At 47.5% G+C, this 27,980-nt stretch overlaps 1 protein-coding gene across 1 annotated transcript in view; it reads right to left on the bottom strand.

Moving 5' to 3' along the window:
• UBAP2L (ubiquitin associated protein 2 like) overlaps positions 1–27,980 on the bottom strand; it is a 775,602-nt gene that overhangs the window by 605,215 nt on the left and 142,407 nt on the right. The window contains exons 15-17 of the mRNA XM_078668896.1: positions 14,144–14,333; positions 13,975–14,029; positions 13,867–13,880 (exon numbers count right to left, since the gene is read on the bottom strand). Of these exons, the coding sequence (XP_078525022.1) occupies positions 13,867–13,880; positions 13,975–14,029; positions 14,144–14,333 (259 nt within the window). The remainder of the gene's footprint in view (positions 1–13,866; positions 13,881–13,974; positions 14,030–14,143; positions 14,334–27,980) is intronic.

Here is a 27,980-nt window from a genome sequence, read left to right as displayed (position 1 = left end):
TTCTTCCTGGAACACTCAGGGCATTTGTTGCATAATGCAGGTATATTTGACAATTAAGAGTGCACCCAAAGACAAACAGGAAGAAACAGCAAAGTACTTCAAGAAAAGCACTCAAATAACTTTGAAAAAGTGAAAAATATCACCAATAAACCCTTGAAAAGGGAGAGCTCAATGCTCCAGGGTCCTGCTTGCAGGAGCCGGAAAAAAGAACTGAATGTAAAAGGGACCTGCAGTGCATTCTGGGATACTGTGAAGTTCTGGAAAGTTCTCTTAAAGGCACAGTATCCTGTTCTGAGCAAAATAATGGCAGCCTATGGGGCTTGTCTGTCCATGTCTTCCTCTCTATCATTCCAGAGGGTTTTTGCTGTTAAAGCAAGGGAAATCTGGACAGGCTTTGCTGTTTGTGGATTTTTGGGTGGAATTTCTAGTTGAAGTACTGGACAGTGTAGCCTGTGGATATAGGCTGCATTATCTGTCTTTAATTCTCTTAAGTGTCTGTGCAGTTCTGCATTTTTCAACACCTTAAGAGATTTTTGATTGCCCCAGGGTCCACGCACATGGGTGGGACTAATCACTAGATTATGACTATACACAGAGATCCCCTACTACAGAACGTAGGAGTCCTTTAGACCTAGAGTTGACAAAGTCGCCCTGCTGCAAGAGAGGAAGTACTTGAGTTTCCAAGTGAAAGTGCTCTGACAATATGCACTTGTTTAACTCTCCGAGATCTAGAATAGGTGTCAAGGAGCCGTCCTTTCTGGGAATGAAAAAGTATTGGGAATAAACCCCTAACCATTGGTACTGGCGTGGGACTGGTTCTATAGCCCTTGAGTAATAAAGATTGCACTTCTTGTTGAAGCAAGTGCTGGTGGTCTGGTGATATTTTGTGAGATCGAGGAGGAATGTTTGGAGGATTGTTGATAAGCTCCAGGCAATGACCATGTTGGATAATTCCAAGCACCCATTTGTGTGCTTTTTATTTCCAAAAGTGGAGGAAGTCTTCCTCCAACAGTTCTGGAATATTTGGAGGGAAGTGTTGTGAAGTCACTGTTTGCTTGAGGAAGGGGAAGTATGAGATGTGTTGTTTTGACCTCTACCCCTAGGACTGTCACCTATAATCTCCTCTGAAAAATCCTCTTGTAAAAGAGGATTGGCAATTGCCTTTGTAAGAGTTCTGGTCAGTGTCTGTGGACTTGGACCCTTCCCTATAAAGTCGAAAGGAACCTTTAAGGAAGATTAAAGCACTGGCATCGATTTTGCTATGTTGATGTCTTTTTTCATTTTTTCAAGAGCTAGATCGACTTCAGGGCCAAAAAGAGGTTTATCAAAATGTATAGCCAGGATGGATTGTTGGATTTCAGGTTTAAACCCAGACATCTGCAACCATGCATGTCGTCACAGTAAGAGGCTAGTATTTACTTCTCTAGCTGCGGTGTCAGCTGCATCTAGACCGCATCGGATAGAGGCATTAGAAATTAGTTTGAATTCCTGGACTAAATCCTGAGCCTTTGCCTTGTACTATTCTGGGAGAAACTGAAGTAGTTGTTTTATTTCGACCCAGTGGGCTCTATCGTATCTTTCTAATAAACCCTGCTTATTAGCGATACGCCATTGGTTAGCTGCTTGCGCAGCTAACCAATAGATGCTTTTACCCGAAGCATCAATAAGCTTTGATTCTTTATCTTGGGGAGGGGCATCCCCAGATGCTGGAGAGGATCTGTGGGGGAACATTTATATTTCATCTTCTCTAGGGTTAAGGATTCTGGAACAGACAGCTTTAAAAATATTGTCTGTGTACCTTAACATACCCTTGTTATCAGAAACAGTGGTTCCTGGGAATGGTACTGTCTATCTTGATATTAGGATGCACAATGACAATGCGAAGGGTTAGAGTAATGTCAGAGAATGAAGAAACCACATTACCAATGGTTTATTATATCAGTTGATTTTACATCACAAAAAAGGGTGGAGGGAATAGATACAATACCAAGAAAAAATGAATTGTGGGTAGTGTCCCCAGTGAAAACAAGAACCCCAAGTATTGGTGCCAAATCAGAGCCAATTTGTGTACAAGGTTTCCAAAATTCTTTGAAAGTCGACCATTACATATATACAGTGTAAACAGCAGCTATTTACATTTATTTGCGCTTGTTAATGGTTCGCTTTTCCTTTTGTGTCAACGTTTCGACCCTTTGTGCAGTGTGGGGTCTCATCAGGATCTAGGAACATCTTGGAAGAAAAGGATAATTTCAGCATAGGGCAGATTTACTGGCACAAATGCGAGCATTACTGTCTTTTCTGCCAAGGATAAAAGGTGCGCCGGTGTTAAGAACAGACAACACTACGGCAATGCATTATGTAAACAAGCAAGGGGGAACAAGATCTCTCTCCCTGTCTCAGGAAGCCCAGGAGATATGAGAATGGGCTATTCAGCAGGGAATATCATTGACAGCAGAACACCTCCCGGGGGATCAAAACATCAAGGCGGATACTCTCAGCAGGCTAAAATCGTCCTGCCACGAATAGGAGCTGGACCAGGAGATCCTGGACAGCGTCTTTCGGAGATGGGGTACACCGATGGTGGACCTCTTCGCTACAAAGGAAAACAGAAAATGCCGGTACTTCGCAAGCTGGCTTCCCCAGAGGGGATCTTGGGGAATGCGTTTTCCATGGCATGGTCCGGCATCTTTGCCTACGGTTTTCCTCCAATTCCTCTTCTCCCCTGCGTACTGGTGAAGATCAAGAAAGAGCTGTGCAGGCTGATCCTAGTAGCCCCGTGGTGGCCAAGACAACACTGGTTCACGGAACTGCTGCTACTGTCGGAGGACCGTCCAATTCGGTTGCGCCTGATTCCATCGCTTCTGACAATGTCCAAGGGGCGCAGGTGCGCCATCCGGAGCCGAAATCCTTGCGATTAGCAGCCTATCTCCTGAACACTGAGTTTAGCCATCTGAACATCTCACATGAATGTAGGGAGATCCTGTCCAAGGCCAGAGCGGAGAGTACCAACAAAACCTACAGAATGAAATGGAAGAGGTTTTGTCTGTGGTGTAAGAGGAATGATGTTCACCCTCTTACTGCTGCACCTCATCAAATTATACCTTACATTCTGCTGTTGGCAAAGTCAGGATTAGCACACGCCTCCATCAAGGTGCATTTGGCTGCGTTATCCCGCTACAGGAGATCGTCAGGCCCATCTTTATGGTCCTCAAGGATTATCAAACAATTCATGAAAGGAATATTCAGTCTTTCCACCAGTAAAGCCTCCACCACCTTTATGGAATCTGAATATTGTACTCTCTCAATTGAGGAAGCCACCATTTGCACCGATACACAGGGCAGATCTGAAGTTCTTGTCCTGGAAAGTGGCTCTTCTCATCGCATTGACTTCGGCGAGAAGAGTAGGTGAACTACAAGCGCTCAAGATTCAGGAGCCTTTCTTGCAATTTCAAGAGGATAAGATGATTCTCAGGACAAACCCGAAGTTCATTCCGAAGGTGCCACTTTCATTTGAACGAACCATTGGTGCTGAAGCGTTTCTTTCCTCATCCATCAACAGCGGCAGAAAGAGTATTACACTCGCTGGACGTTCAGAGATGTATAAAATTTTACTTGAAAGAAACTAAGGCGTTTCGTAAGTCTTCCCAGTTATTCGTCGCCTTCAGCACACCCAGGAAAGGTTTCCCGCTGTCAAAGAGGGGAATTGCCAGATGGATTTCCAGTGCAATTGTCTACTGTCATCAAGCTGCTGGAAAGCCTTTGAATGCACAAGTCTGTGCCCATTCCACGAGGGCAGTGGCCACATCCACTGCATTGTTTGGAGGAGTGCCAATCCAGGATATCTGCAGAGCAGCAACCTGGGCATCTACGCACACCTTCACCAGGCACTACTGCTTGGAGGCAGCCGCGGAATCTGATGCGGCGGTGGGAGAGGTGGTACTGTGGAATATCATCCAGTAACGGTGAGCCTTTCTTGCATCCCTCCATCGATAATTTCTTTTGTTTACAAAGTCACATTTTATATAAGTATGTATATAAGTTTATGAGATTATGCTTCATTTTCTAATGGTATTGCATGATTATGTAATGTATCAGGAAAATGTGCTTTGTTTTTTCACTGCTCGCTATTCTGATTCAGGCATGTGAATCTATGAAAGTTCCAATACTGGAGTAAGAAAACAAGTTACTTACCTGTAACTTTAGTTCTCCAGTATTGGAATCTTTGATAGATTCACATGCACCCACCCTCCTCCCCATAGAGGCTCACCTCGGATTTAGCACAAGAAGTGTGTGATATGCACAAGTGCGCGAAAAATCTGAGAGGCAGAAGGTTCTCTCAGGAGTGTTCTAGAGGGTGAGGAGCTCTGATTGGTTCAGGGAAAAGTTTGGGCCTTTTTTACATAACAAAGGCTATGGGTTGCAAAAGGGAAATGGGCCTAGGCCTCTTTTCAGTTTGCTATACTACTAAGCACTGCTTTTTTATATACCGGAGACTCCCGTCTTGACGACGGGGAATGATTCAGGCATGTGAATCTATGAAAGTTCCAAGATGGCACTTCTCACACCAGCCTCTTTAGCTATTGTGGCCAGGGGACTAACATATTAAAAAGCAATGGGCTGAGGATGCAACCATGCAGCACTCCAAATGGAGAGGCATGGGCTTTGGAGCTTGCAAATGGGGGGAAAACCTGGAAAGTCCAGACAGACAAAGCTAGACAGACAAAGCTAGACAGACAAAGCTAGTCAGTCACTTGAGTGCTGCACTGACAATGCCCAGAGAATGTAAAACTTGTAGAAGGGCAGTGTGTGAGACACTGTCGAAAGCAGCACTCAAGTCAAGAAATATGGGTGCCACAGTTTCCACTCCATGTCAAGTTGCTGGCGAAGTGTTTCTGTAACTCCCAAGAGCATAGTTTCTGTAGAGAAGCCCGCTCTAAATCCATATTGTGATGTATGTAGGATTTTTTGGGGAAGTCAACAAACCGTCAGTGGCTGGTTAATAGGTTTTTCCAAAATTTTAGAAAAAGCTGGAAGTAATGAGTTTGTGTGGAAGTTAGAAAGTTCCTCCGGATCAGAATTAGCTTTTTTTTTTAAATGGGGAGTACCATGGCATGTTTCTATGCTGCTGGTACTATTGATTCATGTAGTGATGCGTTAAGCAGTTGCATAATACATTTAAGTAGTGATCAGCACACGTCAGAGTCTTGCTCTTTGTGCGCGGGGAACAAGCACAAATTACACATCAGATGAGTCTGCACGCAGATAATTCACGTGGCAAAGGGGACAGAATTTAAACTGAGTCTGTTCCATCGACGAGGAGCCGAACAGACGCTGATGGGCCGGAAGGCAGCCCACAGATCTTCAGGTCGAAATGAAGTTTCTTGATATTCGGATAGAACCGCGGAAAGAGAAACTCGTCGACACAATACCGTTGAGGTAGAGAGTACGCACCGAGGGGGAACCAGTGGATCAATTAAAAAGCGAAGCGCAGCAATACCATCCGAACCAGATAGCGGAAAAAAAATAACAATGGAGTCGATGCCCATGCGCACTATCACCAAAAGGAGGAGTCACCTATCTCGTGACTAGAAAGACTTCTGCGAACAAAAACTTGCAAACATCCCCACCCAACACTAGATGGCAGGAGTATGCAAAGCATGTGATCTACAGCTCACATGACTCGAACATATGAGGCCCACAGCTGCACTGCTGAGGCTGGTGTAGGAGAGTGGGGTCTGCAATCCTATGGTCACCCCAGATTTTTGCTTTTTGCTTCACTGGTTTACGACTTTCCCTGGCTGTGGGCCTGCTAATCAGACCCACAGCCTAGCTGTTCTCTCTCTAAATTGACAACCATGTACTTTAGGTGCATTTACCAATTGGTACTGGGCCACCTTACCAGTCCCTGTACTCAGCATAGGTGTACCCAGGGCCTACCAGGGGCTGAAGCATGTATTATGCCACCCCTGGCTGGCCATCTAAATCTGACACAACTGGCTACATGACAGCTGGGGCATGGTGGTGTAAACACCCTTTGCTGTAGATATAGTATACCTATATCTAACCCTAAAATGGACACATATATTCCTATCAGACACTCCTATGGAAGGCCTTATCAATCCTGAAGGCAGAGTGCTTGGAATTATGTGAGATGGTGCTCTAGCATGAGCTGAGCCCGTTTGCAGCTTGCGGAACCAAGTCCGAATAGCTGTTCCATGATAACGCTTACCATATACTCTTAAGTGCATTATAATCCTCGCGGTTAAATGCTAACTCTGGTATAACATTATCAAAACATGTCTAGTAAGGTGTCATACGATTTGGAATACTACCCCCTCGCCAATTCTGGCGACGGGGGTAGCATTTCACCCTTCTAGAGGGACACAACATGTATGTAACTGTGAACCCCGGTTAAAGTTAACTCGAGCCTCAGCATCACAAAATGGATGCTGCCACCACAGACACAAGTCTGACCTCCTGCTGCTGGGAGTCCTTCCAGCGAGGAGGGCTTGGACAAAGGGTTTCCTGCCTTGGGAGGTGCTAGCACCACCCCAGACAGGATTTTGTGTATTGAGGTAGGGAGGCCTGAAAGGAGTGAGACATGCCTGGGGCACACAAGGTGCCCTGTGCATACACCGGTTCAAACCAGTTGCTGGGGCATCCCAGCCCCAGCGGGAAACCAGACAAAGGATAGGGGGTGTAACCACCCACCTTCCTGGAAGAAGAAACTCTGGCCTTCGACGTTCTGCTCCACAGAAGACTGAAGAATCTCCCTTGTGGGCAAGGAGTGTCCACCCTGCACAAGCAGGCACCATCAAGCGTCCAGCGGCTTCACTTTGTCGTCTTCCCTCGAGGATCCAGACTTCAGAGCCCGACGAGACCCGGATTCCCAGACCTCTCCGACCTCAACCTGCATCTACAGCAAAGCTGAGACCCGTGGGACCGGCCATCTTGAACGAACCTGTACTTCGCTTCCAGCACGACTCCCGAGGTAAACTCGACCAAGTGCTTTGGGGACTGAGAAGCCCCAACCCCGAGCAGCTCCTGCACCGAAGATCAGCCCTCCAGCTTCCACGAGATCTGCGTGGGGCCCTTCTGCTTGTTTGCTGCTCGACGCGTTGTCTGGTCACTTGCCGGCTGGCTAGTGGCCTCCTAGACGAACCTTCGAATCTTCACTGCTGGTCTGGTTGCTCCAGACTGGCCCTTGCTCCCTTCCAAAAGAGGGGCACCCCGGACTCTCCGAGTCCGCACCAGACGCTTTCTTCACTCACCGTGTGGGTTGCCTTTGCCAAGGCCTGTTGACGCCGATTCCGGATCCAACACCGCCGACAGCGAGAGCCTGCGTGGGACAGCTCGTGCCTCCATCTTGGTCGTCGAAGACACCTCCTGGTCCACGTGGCTGCAGAGTCAAACGTCCACTCTTCACCTGATCGCGACGACGACATCTGGTTCCTTCCTGGTTCCACTCCAGTCACTGGCTAGTGACTGAACATTGTCCCCTCTGCTTTCAGGACTCCTTCAACAATCCACCCTTGGATTGCACCGGACATCTTCCTCCTGGTCGCCTGCAGCATCTTTTCTTTCAGGCTCCATTGACTTCAACGCGAGAACCCGACGCACTTTGACACCTATGCACCCGCGGCCCGTGGGTGAGGTAACAAGAGCATTTCGGTGCTCAAGGGTAGTTTAACTGTCCTAGTGTCCAGTTCCACAGTCGTCGTTGTCCTACCTAGTCAGGATTGTCCGTACTCACCTTTAACTTGAACTGTACTGTCCATAGATGTTGTTACACATCTCGCGTGTGAGTTCACACTCTGCACACGCGTTCCATGGGCCTCCTATTCCTTACCTGAAGTTAGTATAGCGTGGTCCCATCGATCCTACAGCCTCTGGACAGCTCCATTCCCCTTATCGACTTTCACATTCCACTTACTTAGTATATGGTTTGTCGTGCCCCTAGGGCACCATTGTAATTTTGTGCAACTTGTAGTATTTTTCGTAAGAGATTGTCATGCGCTTAGCCCTCTGACCTCATAAAGAGTTCAGAGGTGTTGTTATTAATACATAGACTGTTTATTTTCATAACCACCTGTGTGGTGTCCTTTCATCTGGTATTCAAGGGGATATATTGTGGTAAAACAGCTGGCTTCACATGCCAATAGAGTTTAGCCTAAGACTGCTTTGTCCATGCTACCATTAGGATAGCTGGTCTATAAGGTTGACTTACAACCAATCACCATAAGGGTTGTTTGGACTGATACAAGGTGATCACTAGAACTAGTGAGCATCATATATCAGGCCAACTTCTCACATATGGGAGGTAAATGTAAAAAAAATAAGTATCTAGTCCAGAGACTATAGGAGGGTTGACTACTCGGGGATGGCGAAAAAAGATGATTAAGGAGATGGAGGTGATGAAAATAGGAAAAGGATAGTCTATTAAAATGAGTTGATAAGGAAGGGACAGGTGAAAGTATATAAGCAGGTTACACATCATGAAAAAGGTTTTGAGGGATTCCAAAATTGAAGTATCACTAGTCTGAGGACCAATCCAGAGTATGTTTACCTATGATCAGGATCTTTGTTTTCTCAATATTAAGTTTGAGAAAGTTGTGACTAACCAGGAGACTACCAAGAAAAGGCAGTTTAAACAAGCATTTACAATGCAACGGTTTCGCTTTTGCAAAAGTTAGAGCTATTGGCATTGTAAATGATTTCTTTATTTATGTGTTGGTTTTGAAAACAGATAAATAAATGGCATTGTAATTTACATTGCCAACAGCTTAATCTCTCGCAAATGTAAGACCTATTGTACCCTACTGGACGAGCTCAGCAGACAGCAATTACTACCACACACACACACACACACACACACACACCCAGAGCCAGCCACACACCCAGAGCCACACACACACACACCCAGAGCCACACACACACACACCCAGAGCCACACACACACACACCCAGAGCCACACACACACACACCCAGAGCCACACACACACACACACCCAGAGCCACACACACACACCCAGAGCCACACACACACACCCAGAGCCACACACACCCAGAGCCACACACACCCACACCCAGAGCCACACACACCCACACCCAGAGCCACACACACACACACCCAGAGCCACACACACACACACCCAGAGCCACACACACACACACACACACACACACACACACACCCCTAGTCTGTTTTATCCATGTATTAAGTATTCTGAACTGGCCTTTTGCCACTTGTTTTTTAGTGATTATTGCACAGCCTTATTAAGCCGACTTCAACATGATTAATTACTGCGTATTTAAGAAATTCTGATGGGCTATTTTTTATTTCTTTTTAATTTTAAAACATTTTTGGATGGTGTGTATTTACATTGTGCTTTAGTGGCCTGATGACCGAATAAAGCTTATTGAATTGAATTGAAACAATATATTTATTGTATAATTTTTATTGAAAATATTCAACAAAAACATATAAACGCTGAAAGGGTAGAGAGGGTAAAGGGAGAAAGGAAAAAAAGAGAAGCAGTATTACAATATAAATGTAAAATAAGACATTATGAAATTCACCTTGCTGTAATAGGTAAGTGTGAAGTTAAATACTAACCAAAGATCTTTCTTCCAATGTGATGGGAACTTCCTGTACCTACTGCTAAGTAATGAAGTAATGTAATATATATAATGTATACATTCTAGCGTAAAGTAAATTAGTAACAAACAGATATGTATGATCGTTCATATAAAGAGGGGCTGCCATTCAGCACACCTACAACAACTTAAAATATTATATTTAGTAGGTATGATTGCAGTGAAGACCATATCTTTTTCAGCCTGGACGAGGGCAGGAGTAGGTTTGCATAGAGCTCGAGATGGGCGTTACAGTAAAAGAAACAATAGTTTAGTGACCTCCCTAAACAACAAAACCCAGGCAGAATTATCTAAGACCAGTCTTTCCTGCTGCTACCTTTTATAACAGAATTGCATTTTGATGGCCCCTTCAGAAAGAAATGAAGATGAATCATTCTCTCTAACTTTCCTTTCTTTGAATGTCATTTTAATATGTGCTTGTGCAAGTTATTATCAGTGTTTTTATAATTTTGGTGGGATCTTATCAGTAATTATAGGCTTAAACCCAATACAGAATAGCCTGTCCATAGTACATCTTGTTTGAGTTATGCATTTCTTTCTCTACCTGGCAAAGAGTGTCTGTGGCTAGGTGCAGTGTAAGTTATAGCACTTGTAATAGTTCTATTTGGTTAGCACCTGCATAAGTGTGCCTGTGTGTGACTTAGGCGCAAATGTTCCAAAAGAGCCCATAAGTGAAGAGAAAGCACTGTCATATATGGTAGACCCAAGGCTAGCGCTTTGGCCATGCACACGTACACAGCCCCGATGTTGATAGTAAAGTGACAGTCCTGCAGAGCCTTTCTTGTGCTGTGTGTCAGGTGGAAGGGGCAGATCCTTTGGGGTCTCTATGACTGAAGTGCTCAGCAATAAAATTATCCTGAGTCAGTAGCAGGCAGGTTACATAGAACCATACTGTTCTCTGGCTGTCTCTGCAGTGTCCAACGCTGGAGAGGAGGAGCCTCTTGGAAGCTGGACCAACTAGCAACCGGAGGCATTAACTGGGTGACGCATGAAGATTGTCAACCTAGTGCATGGAAAATATGAGATCCGATTCCATGTCCAGGGTGTGTGCACTATCCTGAGGCACCAAGCTGTGTCTATGTGTCTGTGTTGCAGTATTTCATCCAGGGGATTTACATGTACTGGTTGTTCGGTGCAGACGAGTGTCAGTCCATCAGACAAACCCAAAGGGTCATGTCACTTGCCTCACCATCTGCTATGCCCACTATTTGCTGATGGAGACCCTTGGGATGGTAGATGTGCTTCAATTCCAGTAGGAAGTAGCAACCACAGGGTGATGTGCAAAGCTAATTTTTCGATAAGATTCATGGCTATTAGGTTCAATAACATTCAATGGATTTGTGAAACAAATGTCTGAGTTAACTTCTTGGATTGAAATAGTCTTGAAACCCAGCCTGCATAAACCTTCCCACTGTAGCCATAAGGCTGCTCCTGTGAGCCTACTCTGTACCAGGGAAGCAGTTAGTTAATACGTATCCATGGTCGGCAGCTTGTACTTGACTAGGTAACACCAAGCAGAAGCGATGCCCAATGTACACATTGACTTTAATAATGGATTGAGCTTGTGTATCGGGAACCGTCTATGTAGACATGAATCCAGCATATATATACCCTATCAGTTATGCACAACAGTAGTTTATTACTCCATAAAGCACTTTGTGGTACCATTAGGCTAGGCAAGTATTATACAAATGCACCACCAGGGAATGCCACGTTCCACTGACTGCTACTATTGATCCGGGCATCGTGTTGTTGTGCACGGTGAGTGGCTGCGGTGGGGATGCACATGCTTTAGGTGATTTATTCTGTTGACAGCTGTTTTTTTCTTTTTTTTACTCTGATGAAAACAGACAAACATTCCTACAGCAGCAACAGAGAGAGTCCGTACCGGGTTTTTGCGCTGACCGCCAATTGGGGTGTGCTTCAGGCTTCTAGGAGACGCAAGGAAGGACGCTGAGAGGCTGAGACCCCGAAATTGTTGCCTCACGCTTCTGTGATTTCCAGCTCCCAGTTACCCAACCCTGCTGAGGCGCTGGGCAGGCTGAGCCGAGCGAAGCAGAGGCGGAGCGTGCTGTGGGGTGCATGGTGGGGCCGAGTTGGTGTTGGTGTTGCACCAGCGTGAGTCTGCGCCGTGCCCTCCATGCCTTGAAACCACAGCAATAACCACATACTACCACAGCTTTCCTTGAAACCACAGCAATAACCGCAGACTACCACAGCCTGCCACGGCCAGCATTGTGCACTGAGCGGATCTGAGAGCTGAGAGGCTCTGAGAGGTACGGTACAGCGGGGCACCGGTGAGGAGCTGGCAGCAGCGAACAGGGTGTAGAGCTCACAGAGGGCCATGAGAGAGTGAGGAGGAGAGCGTGACTACCTCTAGTGGAGGTCACAGAGTGAAGAGCCCAGGCATGCTCACATAGGGGGCCCGATAGGTCGCGTGAGGCTCGTGGTGCTTCCAGCGAGCCCTGCTCTGGTCCTCTCTCATTATCTCCCTATCTCTCGCTGATCTTCTCGCTCCACTCTTAGCATCCTCGGTAACCCATATTCCCTTTCCTCTCCTCTCCTCGCCTCATTTTATCATCGTCACCGCCTATACTACCTACCAAGTGGACTCGCAATTGGTGGGACTAGCCGAATTGGAACCACTGCACAGAGCGGAGTAGGAAAAAAAAGGAAGAAGAAGGAGTAAAGAATAACAGAATAAAAGCAAAAAGTAACAAGCACTCACCTGAGGAACAATGGAGGCCCAGCACGGAGCGGGCATTTCGGCAACCCCGCCCACGGCCATGTGCGCTCGAAAAACATGAAGCACGGGGGGGGGGCGGGAACGGACAGTGGTCTGGTCTCTGGGTCCGGTGTGGACGTCAGGAGGGAGCGCAGGCTACGGAGAGTACCAGGGGCGCCCAGGGGACAAAGAGCGGTGCGAGCCTCGCTGGAAACGCGGCTCGCACCGCGGCTGTGCTCACACGCTGCGGGACTCATGGGGGTGCCTGCAGCAGCCCGGGTTAGGAGAGCCAGTGTGAGGAGAGGGAGGCGGGGTGGAGGGAGCAGGGCAGGCCGAGCAACTCCATTGTCTGCCGTGAGCCGGGCGACTAATCTTCCGTCGTGGGACCCAAAAAAAATGGCGGCCAGCAACTCCTGAATTTTTCAGGTTGGGGGCGTGTTTACAGGGGCGGGAACGGCGCACAGACAACGGGAGGGGGCTGGAAAGGGTAATCAAAAGGCAGAGCACTCACCTGGGAACGCCCAGGGAAAAAATCTCGGGAACGCCCCCGAATCTGGTCCGGCCTTGACGGACAGATCTCTGTTCCAATGGCTAGCCTCCATTTATGGAGCTAGCCAATGGGACAGGGGGGCGTATTCCAGAGTCCTTACTGAAATCAAGAGATTTCTCTGGAGGCGGAGCTAAGAGCTCCGCCCTCCAGCGAAACCTAAAAAGTTCCTGAGTTGTAGGCAGGAGACCCTTCCAAATGGCTGAAAACAAAGATGTTATCCATATATACCATTAACATAAAATCAAAAAAGCAAACCAAGTGGGTTAGCAGAGGAAGAGGGTGAGGCCGATGGAAGAAGCCTATGAAGACTGAAAAGAGCTTGTTTGAAGGTAGAGCAGAAGGTGAGCCAATGAATGGTCTGGAATGAAACAGCCGCACACCAGGCTAGTGTATTAATGGGTAACCCTACTTGAGATGTCCAGCAATGTCATGAGTGAAGGGGTCATGTGTGAAGGGGTAAAAGGCTACAAAAAGATTTAGTGTAACCAGAGTGGTTATGTCAACCTGTTCTACTAGCCGTCAGATGTAATCAACCAAGGAAACTAGACTAGACTTCATACAGTGGACTGGGTAGAAGGCTAAATCAATGAAACCTAGAACTTGGCTTATTTTCATGAAGGAAGAGCTGAATGTTGCGGCCTTTCTTGTATTTGGAGGGGAAAGTGGCTGATGAATCTGCAGCGGATTATTAAGTGAACATGGTGTCAGAAGATGTAAGAATGCAAACGTTTTTCAAGGCGGGAGGAAAACATGGACTGGGTAAGGGTGTAGCGGAGAGCAGTTTTTTTAATGTGTGCTATTTAGTTAAACATTAGAAGGGAAGTCAGAAAGGTAGTTATAGGGAGCACAAGAGATGCAGAAAGCGTGCATAAAAGACAGTAGTGGTTTGGAAGACTGCTGAAGATTGTGAAAATAGTAGGGAAAGAGTTTTACCTGAGAGCAAATCCCTATAACAAATTAAATAAAAGAAAGCCTGAAAACACCTTACCACCACCTTCCACCCATACCAAAATGTAACATGAGAATGCCAAACAAACTCACATTCCAATGCCGGAGGCGACTGCATCTGCGTGGACGGCACAGAACTGAAGCCATTCTGTAGAGATTGTCAGAGAGAGGAGATGAAGAGTAATATCAATGGATGTAAACCATTTTCAGAGCACTTTGTGTACTGCATACAGAGAATCTGTTTGAAAACAGGTCTGCATACCTTAGGCTGCATTGGGTCCTTTTGTGGGGAGGAGGATATGGAGTTAGGAAACCGCCTGGTCTGTGTGGATCGCTGCTCATATATTGGACCCTGAGCACTGCTCTGAGAGGTATATGTTGCTGTCTGGTGGGCACTGCTCTGGTAACCAGCCTCCTGACTTTGACTGGATGAAATCAAGGACGAGGTTTCACTACACAATGGAAATTTTTTGGGAGAAAGTTAAGTTGCTAGTTCCAAAACATTCATCAAACTTGTCAACAAGACATATTTAAAGACAACTACATAGACCAGACTTAAAAGCAGAACATAATTTATACATTTTCAATGTGGAAGTTCAGGTTAACTGTAGGAAGCAGACTGTGTATATGGCATGCCACTAGGGGGTTATACTGGACACAGAGTACAGGGGTTCCCCAGTTCCCGAGAAGTGTACAGGGCTCAATGTATAAACCTAAAGTGCTCTATTAGAGGTAGTGTGGCCTAGCAGCCATAGGCCTAACGAGGAGTGCAAGACATTATTGTACACCATTGATCAATAATGGACACTACTCAAAAAGAAGATCCAAACAAAGATCTTTGCAATAAGGCAAGTATGATTCGGAATAAAAAATAATTTTCACTTTGAAAAAAATCTACAATTTTCAGAACAGTTAAACGTTATCCTATGGGGAAAACAATATTGCGGTTTCACAGAAAGTGCACAACTTACAGTTCCAGTCTTCAGGACCAAATGTTCAGCAAGGGGCAGGGGTCAGGGAAGTATCAAAACTGCACCATCAACCGGCACAGGTAAAAATCTGAGTTCAGCCCAATGCGTTTCAATGGAGACTGAGGGTGCTCGAAGCCACATTCTTTGTAGGTAGGTAAATTGGGGTAGGTAAATAGGATGTAGGGGCCAAGCTTTGGGAGTCAAAGCAGCACTAAACATATACCTTCAGCAGCTATGGGGCGGCCAGGTGCAGGGTGCAATATCAGCATTGGGCATCCAATGCTTATTAATGGAGATTTTGCTTTCAACTAACAGGATGTAGTGTCACATGTGACGTCGTTGGGGGGTGTGGGGGGTGAGGACCAATGACCGCAGAGGTGAGTTAAGATTTAGGAGGGTGTAGTAAGCTGGCTCTGTATATACTATTCCAAAGTGAGGTATAGTGTGTACAGAGTCCAGTGGAATCCCAAAGGTAGGCAGAGGTAAAAGTAGATAGCACCTTACTCTAGATTTGTGGTAGTGTGATCAAGCAGTAAGGCTTTATCAGTGGGTAGTGTTAAGCATTTGTTGTATACACAGTCAGCAAATATCACACACTAAAATTGAACTTCAGACCAATTGGTTTTGTATAAGAATATTCTTAGTGATTATATTTTCTAGAACCAAGCATGCCTGGCACAGGTAAGCAAGCAACAAATAGTTTAAAATAGTAATGCAGGTTGTAAACAGTTTGAATTGCAATTGTATATGCTCTTTGATTTGATTACAGTAGAGCTACTAGTAATGCTGTTGATATACTGTACATATACATTGGATTCAAGATAGCCTGGCTGATGAGGATTATGAATCCGAAACCGGTCCCAGGATGCTTGTTTCCGGTCCAGGGAAGACATGGCTTGGCAGTTCGGGCTGGACTGTTCCCATAAGGCACAGGGTCAAACTGATTTGCATATAGCCATGTCTGAACTGGGGTGGCTGAGTGAACTAAAGAATGGTGATGGATTAAACCCAGATCAGTTGACTTTTGTATCGCGATATACTGTACATATACATTGTATTGGCTTTTTAGTGGAATGCCAAGTAGATTACTTTTCTTATACACCTGGATATTGCACTGGGACATTTCCTGTAAACAGCCAAGTAAAAGCGTTTTGTTATTTAGTTACAGTTTAAAGGGTTTCTTATACACTTGGAAATTGTTCACAGAAAAGCAGTCAGTTATCCTATGGAGGAAAATAGGGTTATCAGTTCAAAGGAAAGTGTTAGGTTGTGGGAGCTAGGTTTCTGGGGTTAGACTCAAGGGTCCTCCAGGATCAAGGGTGCACTCTTGTTACACTCAGCTGCACTAGGGCGGCCAGGTGCAGAGCGCAAAGGCCCAATGTTATTCAATTGGGAATAGGGGGCCTCCAGTTGGTGGCTGCATATGAGCAGGCCACAAAAGTGTGGGAGCAAAACTACTGGACCTAAGCTCAGGGCAATATGTGCACCCTCAGCGGCACTGAGGCGGCCGGATGCAGAGTGCTGTTTTGTAGCTTTCAATGAAGTCTCCAGTTTGCAAACACCGCAGGCTCAGGGACGAAGGTCTTCTGAGTGCGACCACCACTTTGAGAGGCAAGTTGGGGGTTGGTTAGGCACTGTTGGTTGGGCCACCCAAGGCCGTGGGGAGTCTGGTGCGGCTCTTGGTCGCTGTTGGGGAGACCTTCCGGATTAAGGCTGCAGGCGTCGGCTGGAGGCAGGTATGGGGTTACCAGATCTCGGGTCTGGATCGCAAGAGAGACCTCCTCTTGGTTTTGGGCCACTCTAACTTGAGCAGAGGGTGTTGGGTGCAGATTTGCAGATCCTGCCAGAGCTGGAGTCTGTTGGTGAACAAATCCGGTGTTCACAGGAGACAGTCTTTTCTTATGAAGACAGGGCAGGTCCTCTGGGTTCTTGAGGCCACCGCCTGCAGGACACCGGGAGTTTCGCTTCTGTAGATTTGAGGTGGGGACAGGCCGGGAGGGCTGGGGCCAAGTCAGTGGGTGTCCTCTTCGGCTGTTCAGTCCTCCTTTTCTTCTGGATTCTTGTCTGAGTTCTTGGTTCGGGCTGCCCCCTAATTACTGTATTTAGGGGGCGGTTTTAGGGATCTCGAGGTCAGTAGCCAATGGGTTACTGTCCTTAGGGTAAAAACACCCTTGGTGTGCTCACACCACGTGGGGGAGTGAGCACAATCCCTAATACAGATTGGGGAATGCCTGGAATCTGCAAGATGGTGGGCACTGAAGAGTGGGCTTCGCCTCGCCTCCCCCACCTGAGGGGTGGGGGTTGGCAGAGGTGGGTACACCTTCTGGGTTGGATCATTTTCCTGCCTGTATTCCCGCTGAAAAGGAGAGAAGACATAGGTGTCGTGGAGTCAAGGAGGGATCAGCCAACGCAAACTTGAGATAAGGATCACTGGAAAAACCTATTCCTGGTCAGTGGGCCACTTGGACTCGGGCCGGAGGCGTCGGGTGCGAAGTGGGCATAAGTTGCTGATCCGGAGGGCATTGAGTTCTTTGTGTTGGTCTCTGGTCTTTGTAAAAGTTCAGGCAGTCTTCCTCAGGTTTCTGGAAGTTGCTGGCTGCAGGAAAGGAGTCTTCTCGCAGTGTCTTTGAAGCTTGAGACAGGCCAGTAGGGCTGGGGCCAAGTCAGTAGCAGTCTTCGATGCACCGCATCTTCGTCGTCCTTCGGTCGCAGGTATCAAGTTTCAAGGTCTGAGGGAGCCTCCTAAATATTAGATTTTGGGGGAGTTTTAAGGGAGTAACAGGTAGGGCCAAGGGGCACCATACCAGGGGTGACTATACCCTCTATGGCACACTCCTGTGGGAGAAGGCATAGTCCTAGCCCTGATGGTAAGAGTCCCCTCATCGTCAAAATGGAGGTGACACAAAAGTGTGCTCAACTTCGCCTCGTCTACCTGAGGGGTGGAATTGACAAACGTGGGCACACCTGGTCTAAGTTTCACAGCTCAAAGTGGGGGTGTAAACAGAGTTGCCACCTGCTGCTAGCAGCAGAGGCTGGGGGTCGCATTACAAAAGCAGCAGGCCTGCGAAGCTTCCCCTTCGAGCAACTGTGCCTATCCTGGGGGAGGAGGTGAGACGCTCACCACATTGTTTCTGATCCCAGAGAGCAGAGGCTCTCCACCCAAGGGTCCAGAAGCATGTCTGTGTGTGGCAGGCAGTCTAAAGCCAATCAGTGACCACACCGGGGTCAGTAAGTTTACAGGAGACACCTCCAAGGTGCCCTCTGAGTAAATTGTTTAATAACTTACTAGGTTAATTAATTAATTAATTCATATCTGTGCATAGACTGTATAGCAGTACCTCCTTTAGCGGTGGTTACCTGTGCCAGCTGCAGCAGTTTGAAAAAGAGTTTTGAGGACAGCCTGGCCTACAGCAGCTTGCTGTTTTGCTTGCACGTCTACACAGTAGTGTTTTGTGAAAGTGTGTATGGTGGTCCATGTGGCTGCCTTACAGATGTCTTCAATGGGGATTTATTAAAAGGAGCTGTTAGGTACCAAACACTCCTAGTTTCAGTGAAGCAATCATAGTGCTGGTTAACTTGAGGTTTCAAGTTTCCAGCCCATGTACTCCAAAAGGCTTCCCTGACACTTACACAATTTAAGAATTGACTTAAGTATTGAAGGGGAAGATCTACTTCTGCAGATATGCCCTTGCGTGTGATACAGCGCACCCTGCCTTAGGGCTGAATGGCCTGCTAGAGGGGTGACTTATCTATACCTTCAGGCAGTGCTGGCTGGCATAGCAACCAGGGGACACTTCAGCTTCCACGCCATAGGTGACCAGGGTACCACTTACTAGGGATTTACAGGGGGCAGATGTACCAATTGTGGATATGTTTTTAGATAAGAGCCACCGGCACAGGGGATCTGATTGGCAGGGACCCTGTGCACTACATTCAAAATCACATCGAATACCAGGCAAAAGAAATCGGGACGTACCACCTCAAAAGAGGCACTCTCTCACATGAACATATCATGGTAGCAGAATACCGAATAGCTTACTGTGCACCCATAACCTAATCTCCACAATCAGCATTAACTGATGAGTTGCATTCATTACACAGATGTAGATTTTAGGGGAGGGTCTTGTGCGCATGCTGCATCGAACCCTTGCCTTAGAAGTGGCATGGGGCCTAGCTGGCAGAACTACATTTCTTTTGCATACACTGTCCCCCCTTCAAGTCTATGGCAAACATCAGGAAGGGTTTACTGGCATGCAATAAGGAATATGCTACTTACCCGTATGCATCTGTTCTTGGCATGTAGGGCTGCTGACATTCATATCTGTGCATAGATCGCTGCCTAGTGTTGGGTCCGGATGATTGCACTTTGTTGTCTTGGAAGATTCTTCGAAGTATCACGCGATAGGTGACTCATCCCTTGGATTAAAGTGCGCATGGGCATCTTCTCCATCCTCAGACTGTTTTTCGCCATTGTGGCAGAGATGGAGATAGTAAAGTAAGAGATGGCCATGCCAAAGATAATGCTGCAGCTGTGACAGGCACCGGGGAGGAGGGCGGGCGATATGAATGTCAGCAGCCCTACATGCCAAGAACAGATGCATACTGGCAAGTAGCATATTCCGTTCGAGGCACGTGGGCTGCTGAATTCATATCTGTGCATAGACTGTATAGCAGTACCTCCTTTAGCGGTGGTTACCTGTGCCAGCTGCAGCAGTTTGAAAAAGAGTTTTGAGGACAGCCTGGCCTACAGCAGCTTGCTGTTTTGCTTGCACGTCTACACAGTAGTGTTTTGTGAAAGTGTGTATGGTGGTCCATGTGGCTGCCTTACAGATGTCTTCAAGAGGAATATTTCCCAGGAAAGCCATAGATGCCCCCATTTTTCTTGTTGAATGTGCTCTTGGGGGGACGATTAAAGTGCGTTTTGCCTTTTGATAACATATTTGAATGCATTTAACTATCCATCTGGCTATTCCTGACTTTGAAATAGGATTTCCTTTGTGTTGTGGTGCAAAAGCAACAAATAGTTGTTTTGTCTTTCTAAATGATTTAGTTCTGTCCACATAATAAAGTAGAGCTCTTCTTACATCTAGTGTGTGTAAGGCTCTCTCAGCTACTGACTGTGGGTTTTGAAAGAATACAGGCAGTTCAATTGCTTGATTGATATGGAAATTGGATACAACTTTAGGCATGAATTTAGGGTTGGTTCTAAGAACCACCCTGTTGGCATGTACCTGCATGAAAGGTTCTTGAATTGTTAGTGCTCGTAATTCGCTCACTCTTCTGAGTGAGGTAATGGCAACTAAGAATGCAACCTTCCACGTTAAGAATTGTAGTTCGCATGAGTGTAGAGGTTCGAAAGGAGGTCTCATGAGTCTGGTAAGTACTATATTTAGATTCCAGACTGGGGAAGGGGGTGTCTTGGAGGAATCACCCTTTTTAAACCCTCTATTAAGGCTATGATTGCTGGTACTCTAAACAGTGAAAGGTGTTGCCTGTTTTGAAGGTATGCTGCTATAGCAGCAAGGTGTAGTCGTACGGAAGAGTATGCCAAGTTACATCTTTGTAAATGCAGCAGGTAACATAATATTTTGTATGGAAGCGTCTAATGGGTTGATTTGGTTATTGTTGCAGTAAATAACAAATATTTTCCATTTAGCTGCATAGCACGCTCGTGTGGTTGGTCGTCTTGCTTCCCTAATGATGTTCATGCAGTCTGGGGGCAAGTTAACGTATCCGAACTCTAAGACCTCAGGAGCCAGATCGCTATGTTCATCTGATTGGGATCTGGGTGTCTGATTTCTCCATGGTTCTGAGTTAGAAGATAGGGAGCAAGGCACAGTCTTTGATGAGGAACTACTGAAAGTTCCAGGAACGTTGTTTACCATGGTTGTCTCGCCCATGTGGGAGCAACTAGGATTAGTGTGAGTGAATGTTGCCGCAGTTTGCGTGCTACCAGCGGGATCAGCGGTGCTGGGGGAAAAGCGTACGCAAATCTGCCTGACCAGTTCATCCATATCGCATTGCCCTGTGACAATGGATGTGGGAACCTGGCGGCAAAGTACTGGCATTTGGAGTTTTCTTTTTTGGCCAACAGGTCTACCTCTGGGTGACCCCACTCTTGGAAGAATGGCTGGAGAACTTGGGGGTGAATCTCCCATTCCTGTATTTGTTGGCTGTGCCTGCTGAGCAGGTCGGCAATCTGATTGTCCTTCCCTGGAAGGTGTTCTGCGAGGAGAAAGATGTTTTTTGGAATCGCCCACTTCCATATGCTTTGTGCCAGATGGGACAGCTGTGGAGAGTGCGTTCCTCCCTGTTTCTGGATATAGTACATTGCGGTCATGTTGTCCGTCCAGATCAACACCGTCCTGCTGTACAAGTATTTCTGAAATGCTTTTAGTGCTAGGAATATCACTAGCAACTCTAGTTGGTTGATATGCAGCTTTTTCTGTTTGTTTGTCCAGAGCCCTTGTACTGTGTATTGAAGGAGATGGGCTCCCCAGCCTTGCAGTGATGCGCCCGCTGTTAGTACTAGTTGTGGAACCGGCTCTTGGAATAGTTTTGTGGGTTCCACCACTGCAGAGAGTTGAGAGCACGACTGTCTACTAACACTAGGTCTTTAAGTTGTCCACGAGCCTGGTTCCATTGCCGTGCTAGGCATTCTTGTAATAGGCACATTTGGAGTCTGGCATGGGGGACAATGAATATGCAGGAGGCCATCATGCCTATGAGCTGCATGAAGACTTGAGCTGGCAGAGAGTGTTGTGGCAGGAATTTGCGAATGAGTATCTGCATGCTGGCTATCCTTGCAGAGTTTGGATATGCTTTTGCCACTGAGATATTTATAGTGGCTCCCAGGTATTGCTGTGTGTGGGATGGTTGCAGATGCGATTTTGGGTAGTTGATTGAGAACGAATAGTTCTCTTACCTGTCGCTATAGTTTTGCAGCTTGAAGATCTTTCTGGATTCACTATGCTGTGCATTATTCCGCGGTATTGTGGATGGGTCCGGAATCGTAGTCTTTTCTTTGGTTTTTTTCGAAGCCCTGGTGGGTGTCGGCGTCCCACCCCTCTGGGTGTATTTCCGGTGACGTCGGCACACTCTTGGGCGCCATCTTCTGATTCTTTTTTCCGTGTTTGTTCTGTTTCCGAAGTCATGGCAATGTTCCATTAAGTAATTTTCCGCTTTTAACCTTTAAGGTGTTTTGTTTTAGTATTTGTCTCTGTTTTAACCACCTTTTCTCTCTCCAGCCTCATCTTTCTGGCGGAGGTGGGTGGGTTCGATAGTGAATCCAGAAAGAGCTTCAAGCTGCAAAACTATACCGACAGGTAAGAAAACTATTCGTTTTGCAGGGTGAATCTTTCTGGATTCACTATGCTGTGCATAGACTTTGTAGCGGTTTCTTATTTCTGTGGCGGCTGGGTGGAAGATGAGCGTTGGTTATTGAATATGTGTTGAAGCACCTTTTGTCCGACTTGTGCTTCCCTGTTCATCTGTATAGCCACGCAGTAGTGCTTCGTGAACGTGTGCACCGAAGCCCATGTTGCCGCCAGGCATATGTCTTGTATGGGTGTGTTAGCCAGGAAGGCTATTGTAGCACCCTTTTTCCTAGTGGAGTGGGCACGAGTCCCCTCTGCTAGTTCTTGTCCTGCTCGCTTGTGGCAGAACTGTATTGTTTGTGCGATCCATCGTGCAATGGTCTCTTTGGTTACTGCTTTTTCCATGAAACTGTTGGCGAATGACACAAAGAACTTTTGTTTTCCTGTGCCCCTTCGTTCTCTCAATGTAGTGCATGACTGCCCTTCTGGCGTCCAGGGTGTGCAGAGCTCGCTCTGCGCTAGTGGCTGGTTTTTGGAAAAAACTCGGTATCTGTATAGACTGGTTCATGTGGAACTTGGACACTACCTTTGGCATGAAGTGTGGGTCAGTTATCATCACAACCCTATCATTGTGTATTTGTATGTAGGGTTCTTGTAGCGTTAGTGCCTGAAGTTCGTTTCTCTGCGTAAGGACGTTATTGCAACCAGGAAAGCTGTTTTTATTGTTAGCATCTCTAGGGATGCTTTGTGAAGTGGTGCAAAAGGCTCTTTCATGAGTTCCGTTAGGACTATGTTCAAGTTCCATGCAGGTGGCGGCACCCGTTTTGGCGGTGCAATCCTCTTTGCTCCTTCCAGGAATCTTTTTACCACTTGTGACGACAGAAATTCTTGCACGTTTCTCCTCTTGTGTAAGCGACTATCGCTGCCAAGTGAACTCTTAACGAGGATGAACTAAGGTTCCTCTCTAGCAGGTGCGTGAGGTACTTTAGCACTGTGGAGTCCTTCATTTTATTGTGAAGCTTTTCTCTTATGCACCACATTGTGAATCTTTTCCACTTCACAACATAGCACTTCCGAGTGCTGAGTTTTCGTGCCTCCCGAAGAACCCTCAGGGTGCTTTCTGGTAGTTTTAAATTTGCAAACTATGTCCTCAGGAGCCACGCCACCAGGCTCAGGTTCTCTGGTTCTGGGTGCAGCACTTCTCAGTTCTGCATGGAGAGCAGGTCTTTTCTTTTGCCGAATCTGTGGGGTGCACACTGTCATCTCCATGATCTGCGAGTACCATGTCTGTCTGGCCCATTGCGGTGCGACCAGTATCAGGGTCATGTTGCTCGTTCTGCATTTGCTGAGCACTCTGTGCATCAGCAGTATCGGGGGAAAAGCGTAAGCAAATGTCCTGGACCAATCTATCCATAGGGCATTCCCCAGGGATCCCTCCTCGGGTTGTCTGGATGCAAAGTTTTGGCATTTTGCATTCTGGCGTGTAGCGAAAAGGTCCACCGATGGTGTTCCCCATCTGTCGAACAGCCACCTTGTCTCTTGTGCATTGAACTCCCACTCGTGGGATGCGGATGTCTGTCTGCGGAGCCAATCTGCTTGTACGTTGCCCTTCCCTGGTAGGTGTATGGCTAGCAGGTCCAACTTGAGTGGGATGGCCCATCTCCATATCTCCTGTGCTAGCTTTGAAAGCATGGCTGACTGTGTCCCACCCTGCTTGTTGATGTAGAACATTGCTGTGGTGTTGTCTGTTTGTATCAATACCGTGTGCTTGTACAGCCTCGTTTGGAAAGCTTTCAATGCAAGGAAGATTGATTTCAATTCTAGGTAATTGATGTGCTTGGTCGCATCTGCTGGTGTCCAGTCCTCTCACTTTGAGTTCCTCTATGTGAGCGCCCCATCCCTTCAGGGATGCGTCTGTGGTGATGGTCACTGTTGGTGTTGGGGGCGTTAGAGGCTTTCCCCATGTTATGTTCTCCATGTTCCACCATGTCATTTCCTTCTGCACTGAGTGCGTTACAACCACTAGATCTTCCCAACAGCCTGTAGCTTGTGACCATTGCCCCTGTAGCCATTCTTGAATGGGTCTCATGTGGAGCCGTACATTTGGTACTAGGTGGATGCATGATGCCATCATGCCCATGATCTTGCTCGCAGTCCTCACTGTCCGAGCTTGTCCCTTCTGGTAGAGCAGAGTTTTTCACTAGCGCTCTCGCCCTCTTCTCGCTGGGGACCACCTTGCCCTGCAAGGTGTTGATCTGTGCTCCCAGGAAAATCTTCACTTGTTCCGGTTCCATTGAAGATTTCTTCCAATGGATGGAGAACCCCAGGTTTAGGCACGTGGTCGTCACTGTTTGTGCGTGCCGCTTGCATCTCTGGTATGAGTTTGCTTTTACTAGCCAGTCGTCCAAGTAAGGATATACGTTTATTCCTTTCCTTCGTAGGTGTGCTGCGACCGCTGCGAGGCACTTTGTGAAGACCCTTGGTGCTGATTTTAGCCCGAAGGCTAGTGTTATGAACTGGTAGTGGTTTTCTCCGCTGGTGAATCTGAGCATATGCTTGTGCTTTCTGTTCATTGGGATGAGGTCTATTGTGACCATGAAGTCCCAGATTTGCAATTGCGGGAGCACCTCTTGCAGGAGGTCATTTTGAACTTTTGCGTTCTTATGAATTTGTTCAGGAACCTTAGGTCCAGAATGGGTCTCATTGTTTCGTCTACTTTTGGTACCAGGAAGTACGTTGAGTATACACCTTTGTTCCTTTCCCTGAAGGGTACTGGTTCTATGGCCTGCTTCTGCTTGAGATCCTTTGCTTCTTCCTGAAGACGCTCTAGTTTGTTTGCTAGTGGTCTTTTTGGTTTTCTGCTTGTTGGCCTCCCCTCCAACTCTATGCAGTATCCGAATTGGATGATGTTGAGAATCCATTTGTCTGATGTGATTTCTCTCCATGTTTGGAGGTAAAATCTTAATCTTCCTCCCACTGGTGTTATGTGGTCGTAGGTGATTAGTTTGTGTAACACTTGATCCCTCTGTACGTGCTGCACCCTGGGATCTTTTCTGTGGGTGGGCACAGGGAGTTTTTTGAAGTCACTTAGAGACGGGCTGCTGACTCCCTCTTTTATTCCGCCCACGTCCATTTCCTCTCCCTCGAAAGGACTGGACTCTTGGCTGGTACTGCCAGGACTGCTTATGCTGACCATGCTGAACTTGTGTCTGCCTGGTGCGCTTGTTGGAAAGCCTGGTGTGAAGTACCTGGCTGGTTTCCACCTCTCCCGCTGGGTCTTCGTGACGGGGTGCCCCTTTTGTCACCTCTGAACTGCAATGCTCCCATGGACCTTGCCGTTTCGTTATCCTTTTTCAGTTGGCTGAGCTTCTCATCAACTGGTGCTCCAAACAAGGTTTCGCCGTTGAACGTTGTGTTCAGGATGCTGTGCTGCACCTCGGGCTTGAAACCTGAAATCCTGAGCCAGGCGTGTCTCCTCTCAGTGATGCCCATCATCATGAGCCTGCTGGAGGTGTCTGCTCCATCCAGGGCAGTCTTGAGGCAAGAATTTGCCGCGTTCTTCCCCTCCTACACCAATTTCTCGGCCTTTTGCCTGGAATCTTGGGGCAGGTCTTTCACCAACTGACCGAGCTCCTCCATGATCTGGTACATGTGCCTGTTGATCGAAGTAGTGGGCACGTTTGCCCTCTTTCTTGCTGTGGCTGTGATGGAGTCTGCCGAGACCGTGCCCTGAATGTAGGGTGGGTCTTTTGACGAATGTTTGTATTTTTCTCCGTCCTGGGGGTGACCGCCTTGCATGTTGCGGGCTCCTTGAATGCTTCCCTTCCCTGAGCCAAGACGCTGTCGAGCATGGGGAGGTACTGGCTCTTCGTTTGGGTGGGGAGCAGTGTCTCTAGAAGGAAGTCTGCTTTCTGCTGCTCTTAGTTGAGCTTGAGCCTGAATGCCGCTGCGGCCGTCTTTATCACCGAGTTGTAGGCCCCAATGTCGTCTGGCGGCGAGGGCCTCGAGGGATATGTGTCGATGGCCTCCTCTGGGCTTAAGGTGTCGACATCCAGATAATCCACATCCTGTGTTTCAGAGGGGTCCGTCCTGCTGTCCTCTTCCTCCTCATAGTCGTAACTATAGAATTCCTTCTTCCGCTGCAAGATGCTTTCCAATTCGGCCTCGAGGTGCCTTTTCTTTTTCTCCATCTCGGCTGCGTGTTCCGCGTCGGATGGTTCGGCCGCTCTTTTCGGCGGTTGGCTCGGCGCCGAGCTGATCCTCGGTGTCGAAGGCTTAGTCGCCGAACTGGATTTCGTGTCTTTGGTCGGAGTCGGCCTCGAAGGTGCTTTAGGGTCCTTCTCCCTCGGCGTCGAACGATCCTTTTCAGGAACGTTTTTCGACGACTTTTGCTGTTCAACAGCCCTCGGCAAAGTGGACTCCTTCTCAGAGGATCCGCTGGGCCTGGATACAGCAGCAGGCGCCGAAGTTTTTGACGCTGGCGCTTTCGAGGCCTTGCCCTCGTTCTTTCGAGACTGTCTCTCGGGTGTTTAGGGGCCGTAGAGTCTCCTACCTTATCAGAAGTCTCGGTATTATCGGTCTCTACGACCGTGTAGCCGTCGTCTTCGGCGGCGGCATTGTCCTCTTCCTCGGAAGACATCCCCAGATCGTGAAGGGATGGAGTCGGGGCTTTGCCCTGCAGGGTGGCGTGCGCTACCCTCTGCCTCGCTCTCACACGAAGGGTCTTCGGGGTGAAGACTGAACATGCGTTGCAGTCCTCGCTACCGTGGTCGACCGGTAGGCAAAGGTTGCAAACCGGGTGCTTGTCCTTCTGCGCGTACTTGTGGTGGCAGTTACGGCAGAACTTGAAGGGCGTGTTGTCCATCTTGACCGCTCAGGGGGCCTCCTGGTCGTGCGTTCGCCGACTGGCGTCGAAGTTTTCTCCTTCTTCGGCCCTTAGTTGATGAAGTCTCTTGAAGTCTTCTGAGTTGTTTTCCTTCCAATTTCTGTATTCGTCGTCTTTCTCCAAAAAAGTCTGGAGCCCAAACGGGAACGATCCAGACCCGACCGCGGAAAAAAGAATCTGAAGATGGCGCCCAAGAGTGGGAGCTTCCGCAGGAAGCATGCCGACGTCACCGGAAATACACCCAGAGAGGTGGGACGCCGACGCCCACCTGGGCAACGAAAAAACCACAAAAAAAAAACAAAGAAAAGACTACGATTCCGGACCCAACCACAAGACCGCGGAATAATGCACAGCATAGTGAATCCAGAAAGATTCACGCTGCAAAATCCTAGGTCATGTAGCAACTGAAGCGTTTGGGACGCGTGTTTTTCACATTGTTGGTACGATTTTGCTTGTATTAGCCAATCGTTCAGATAAGGGTACACATGGATGTGTTGCCTTCAGAGATGTGCTGCAACTGTCGCTAAGCATTTTGTAAACACTCTTGAAGCCGTGGTAACCCCGAAGCGCAAAACCTTGAATTGGTAGTGTTGACCTTCTATTATGAACCTGAGATATTTTCTGTGGGCTGGATGGATGGGTATGTGAAAGTACGCATCTTTGAGGTCTAGTGTTGCTAGGAACTCTCCTTGTAGCAACGGGAGCACTTGCTGTAGTGTGACCATTTGTAAGTGCTCCGATAGAATATATTGATTTAGGGGTCTGAGGTCCAATATTGGTCTGAGGGAACCGTCCTTCTTGGGAATAAGGAAGTATAGGGAGTATACTCCTGTCCCTTGCTGGTGGAAAGGGACTGGCTCTATGGCCCCCTTTTCCAGCATGCATTTCACCTCTTGTTGGAGCAGGGTGATGTGTTCCGTGGACATA

Source organism: Lissotriton helveticus, chromosome 12, assembly GCF_964261635.1.
Source record: "Lissotriton helveticus chromosome 12, aLisHel1.1, whole genome shotgun sequence".
Lineage (NCBI taxonomy): Eukaryota > Metazoa > Chordata > Amphibia > Caudata > Salamandridae > Lissotriton > Lissotriton helveticus.
This window is presented reverse-complemented; position numbering and strand designations above follow the sequence as displayed.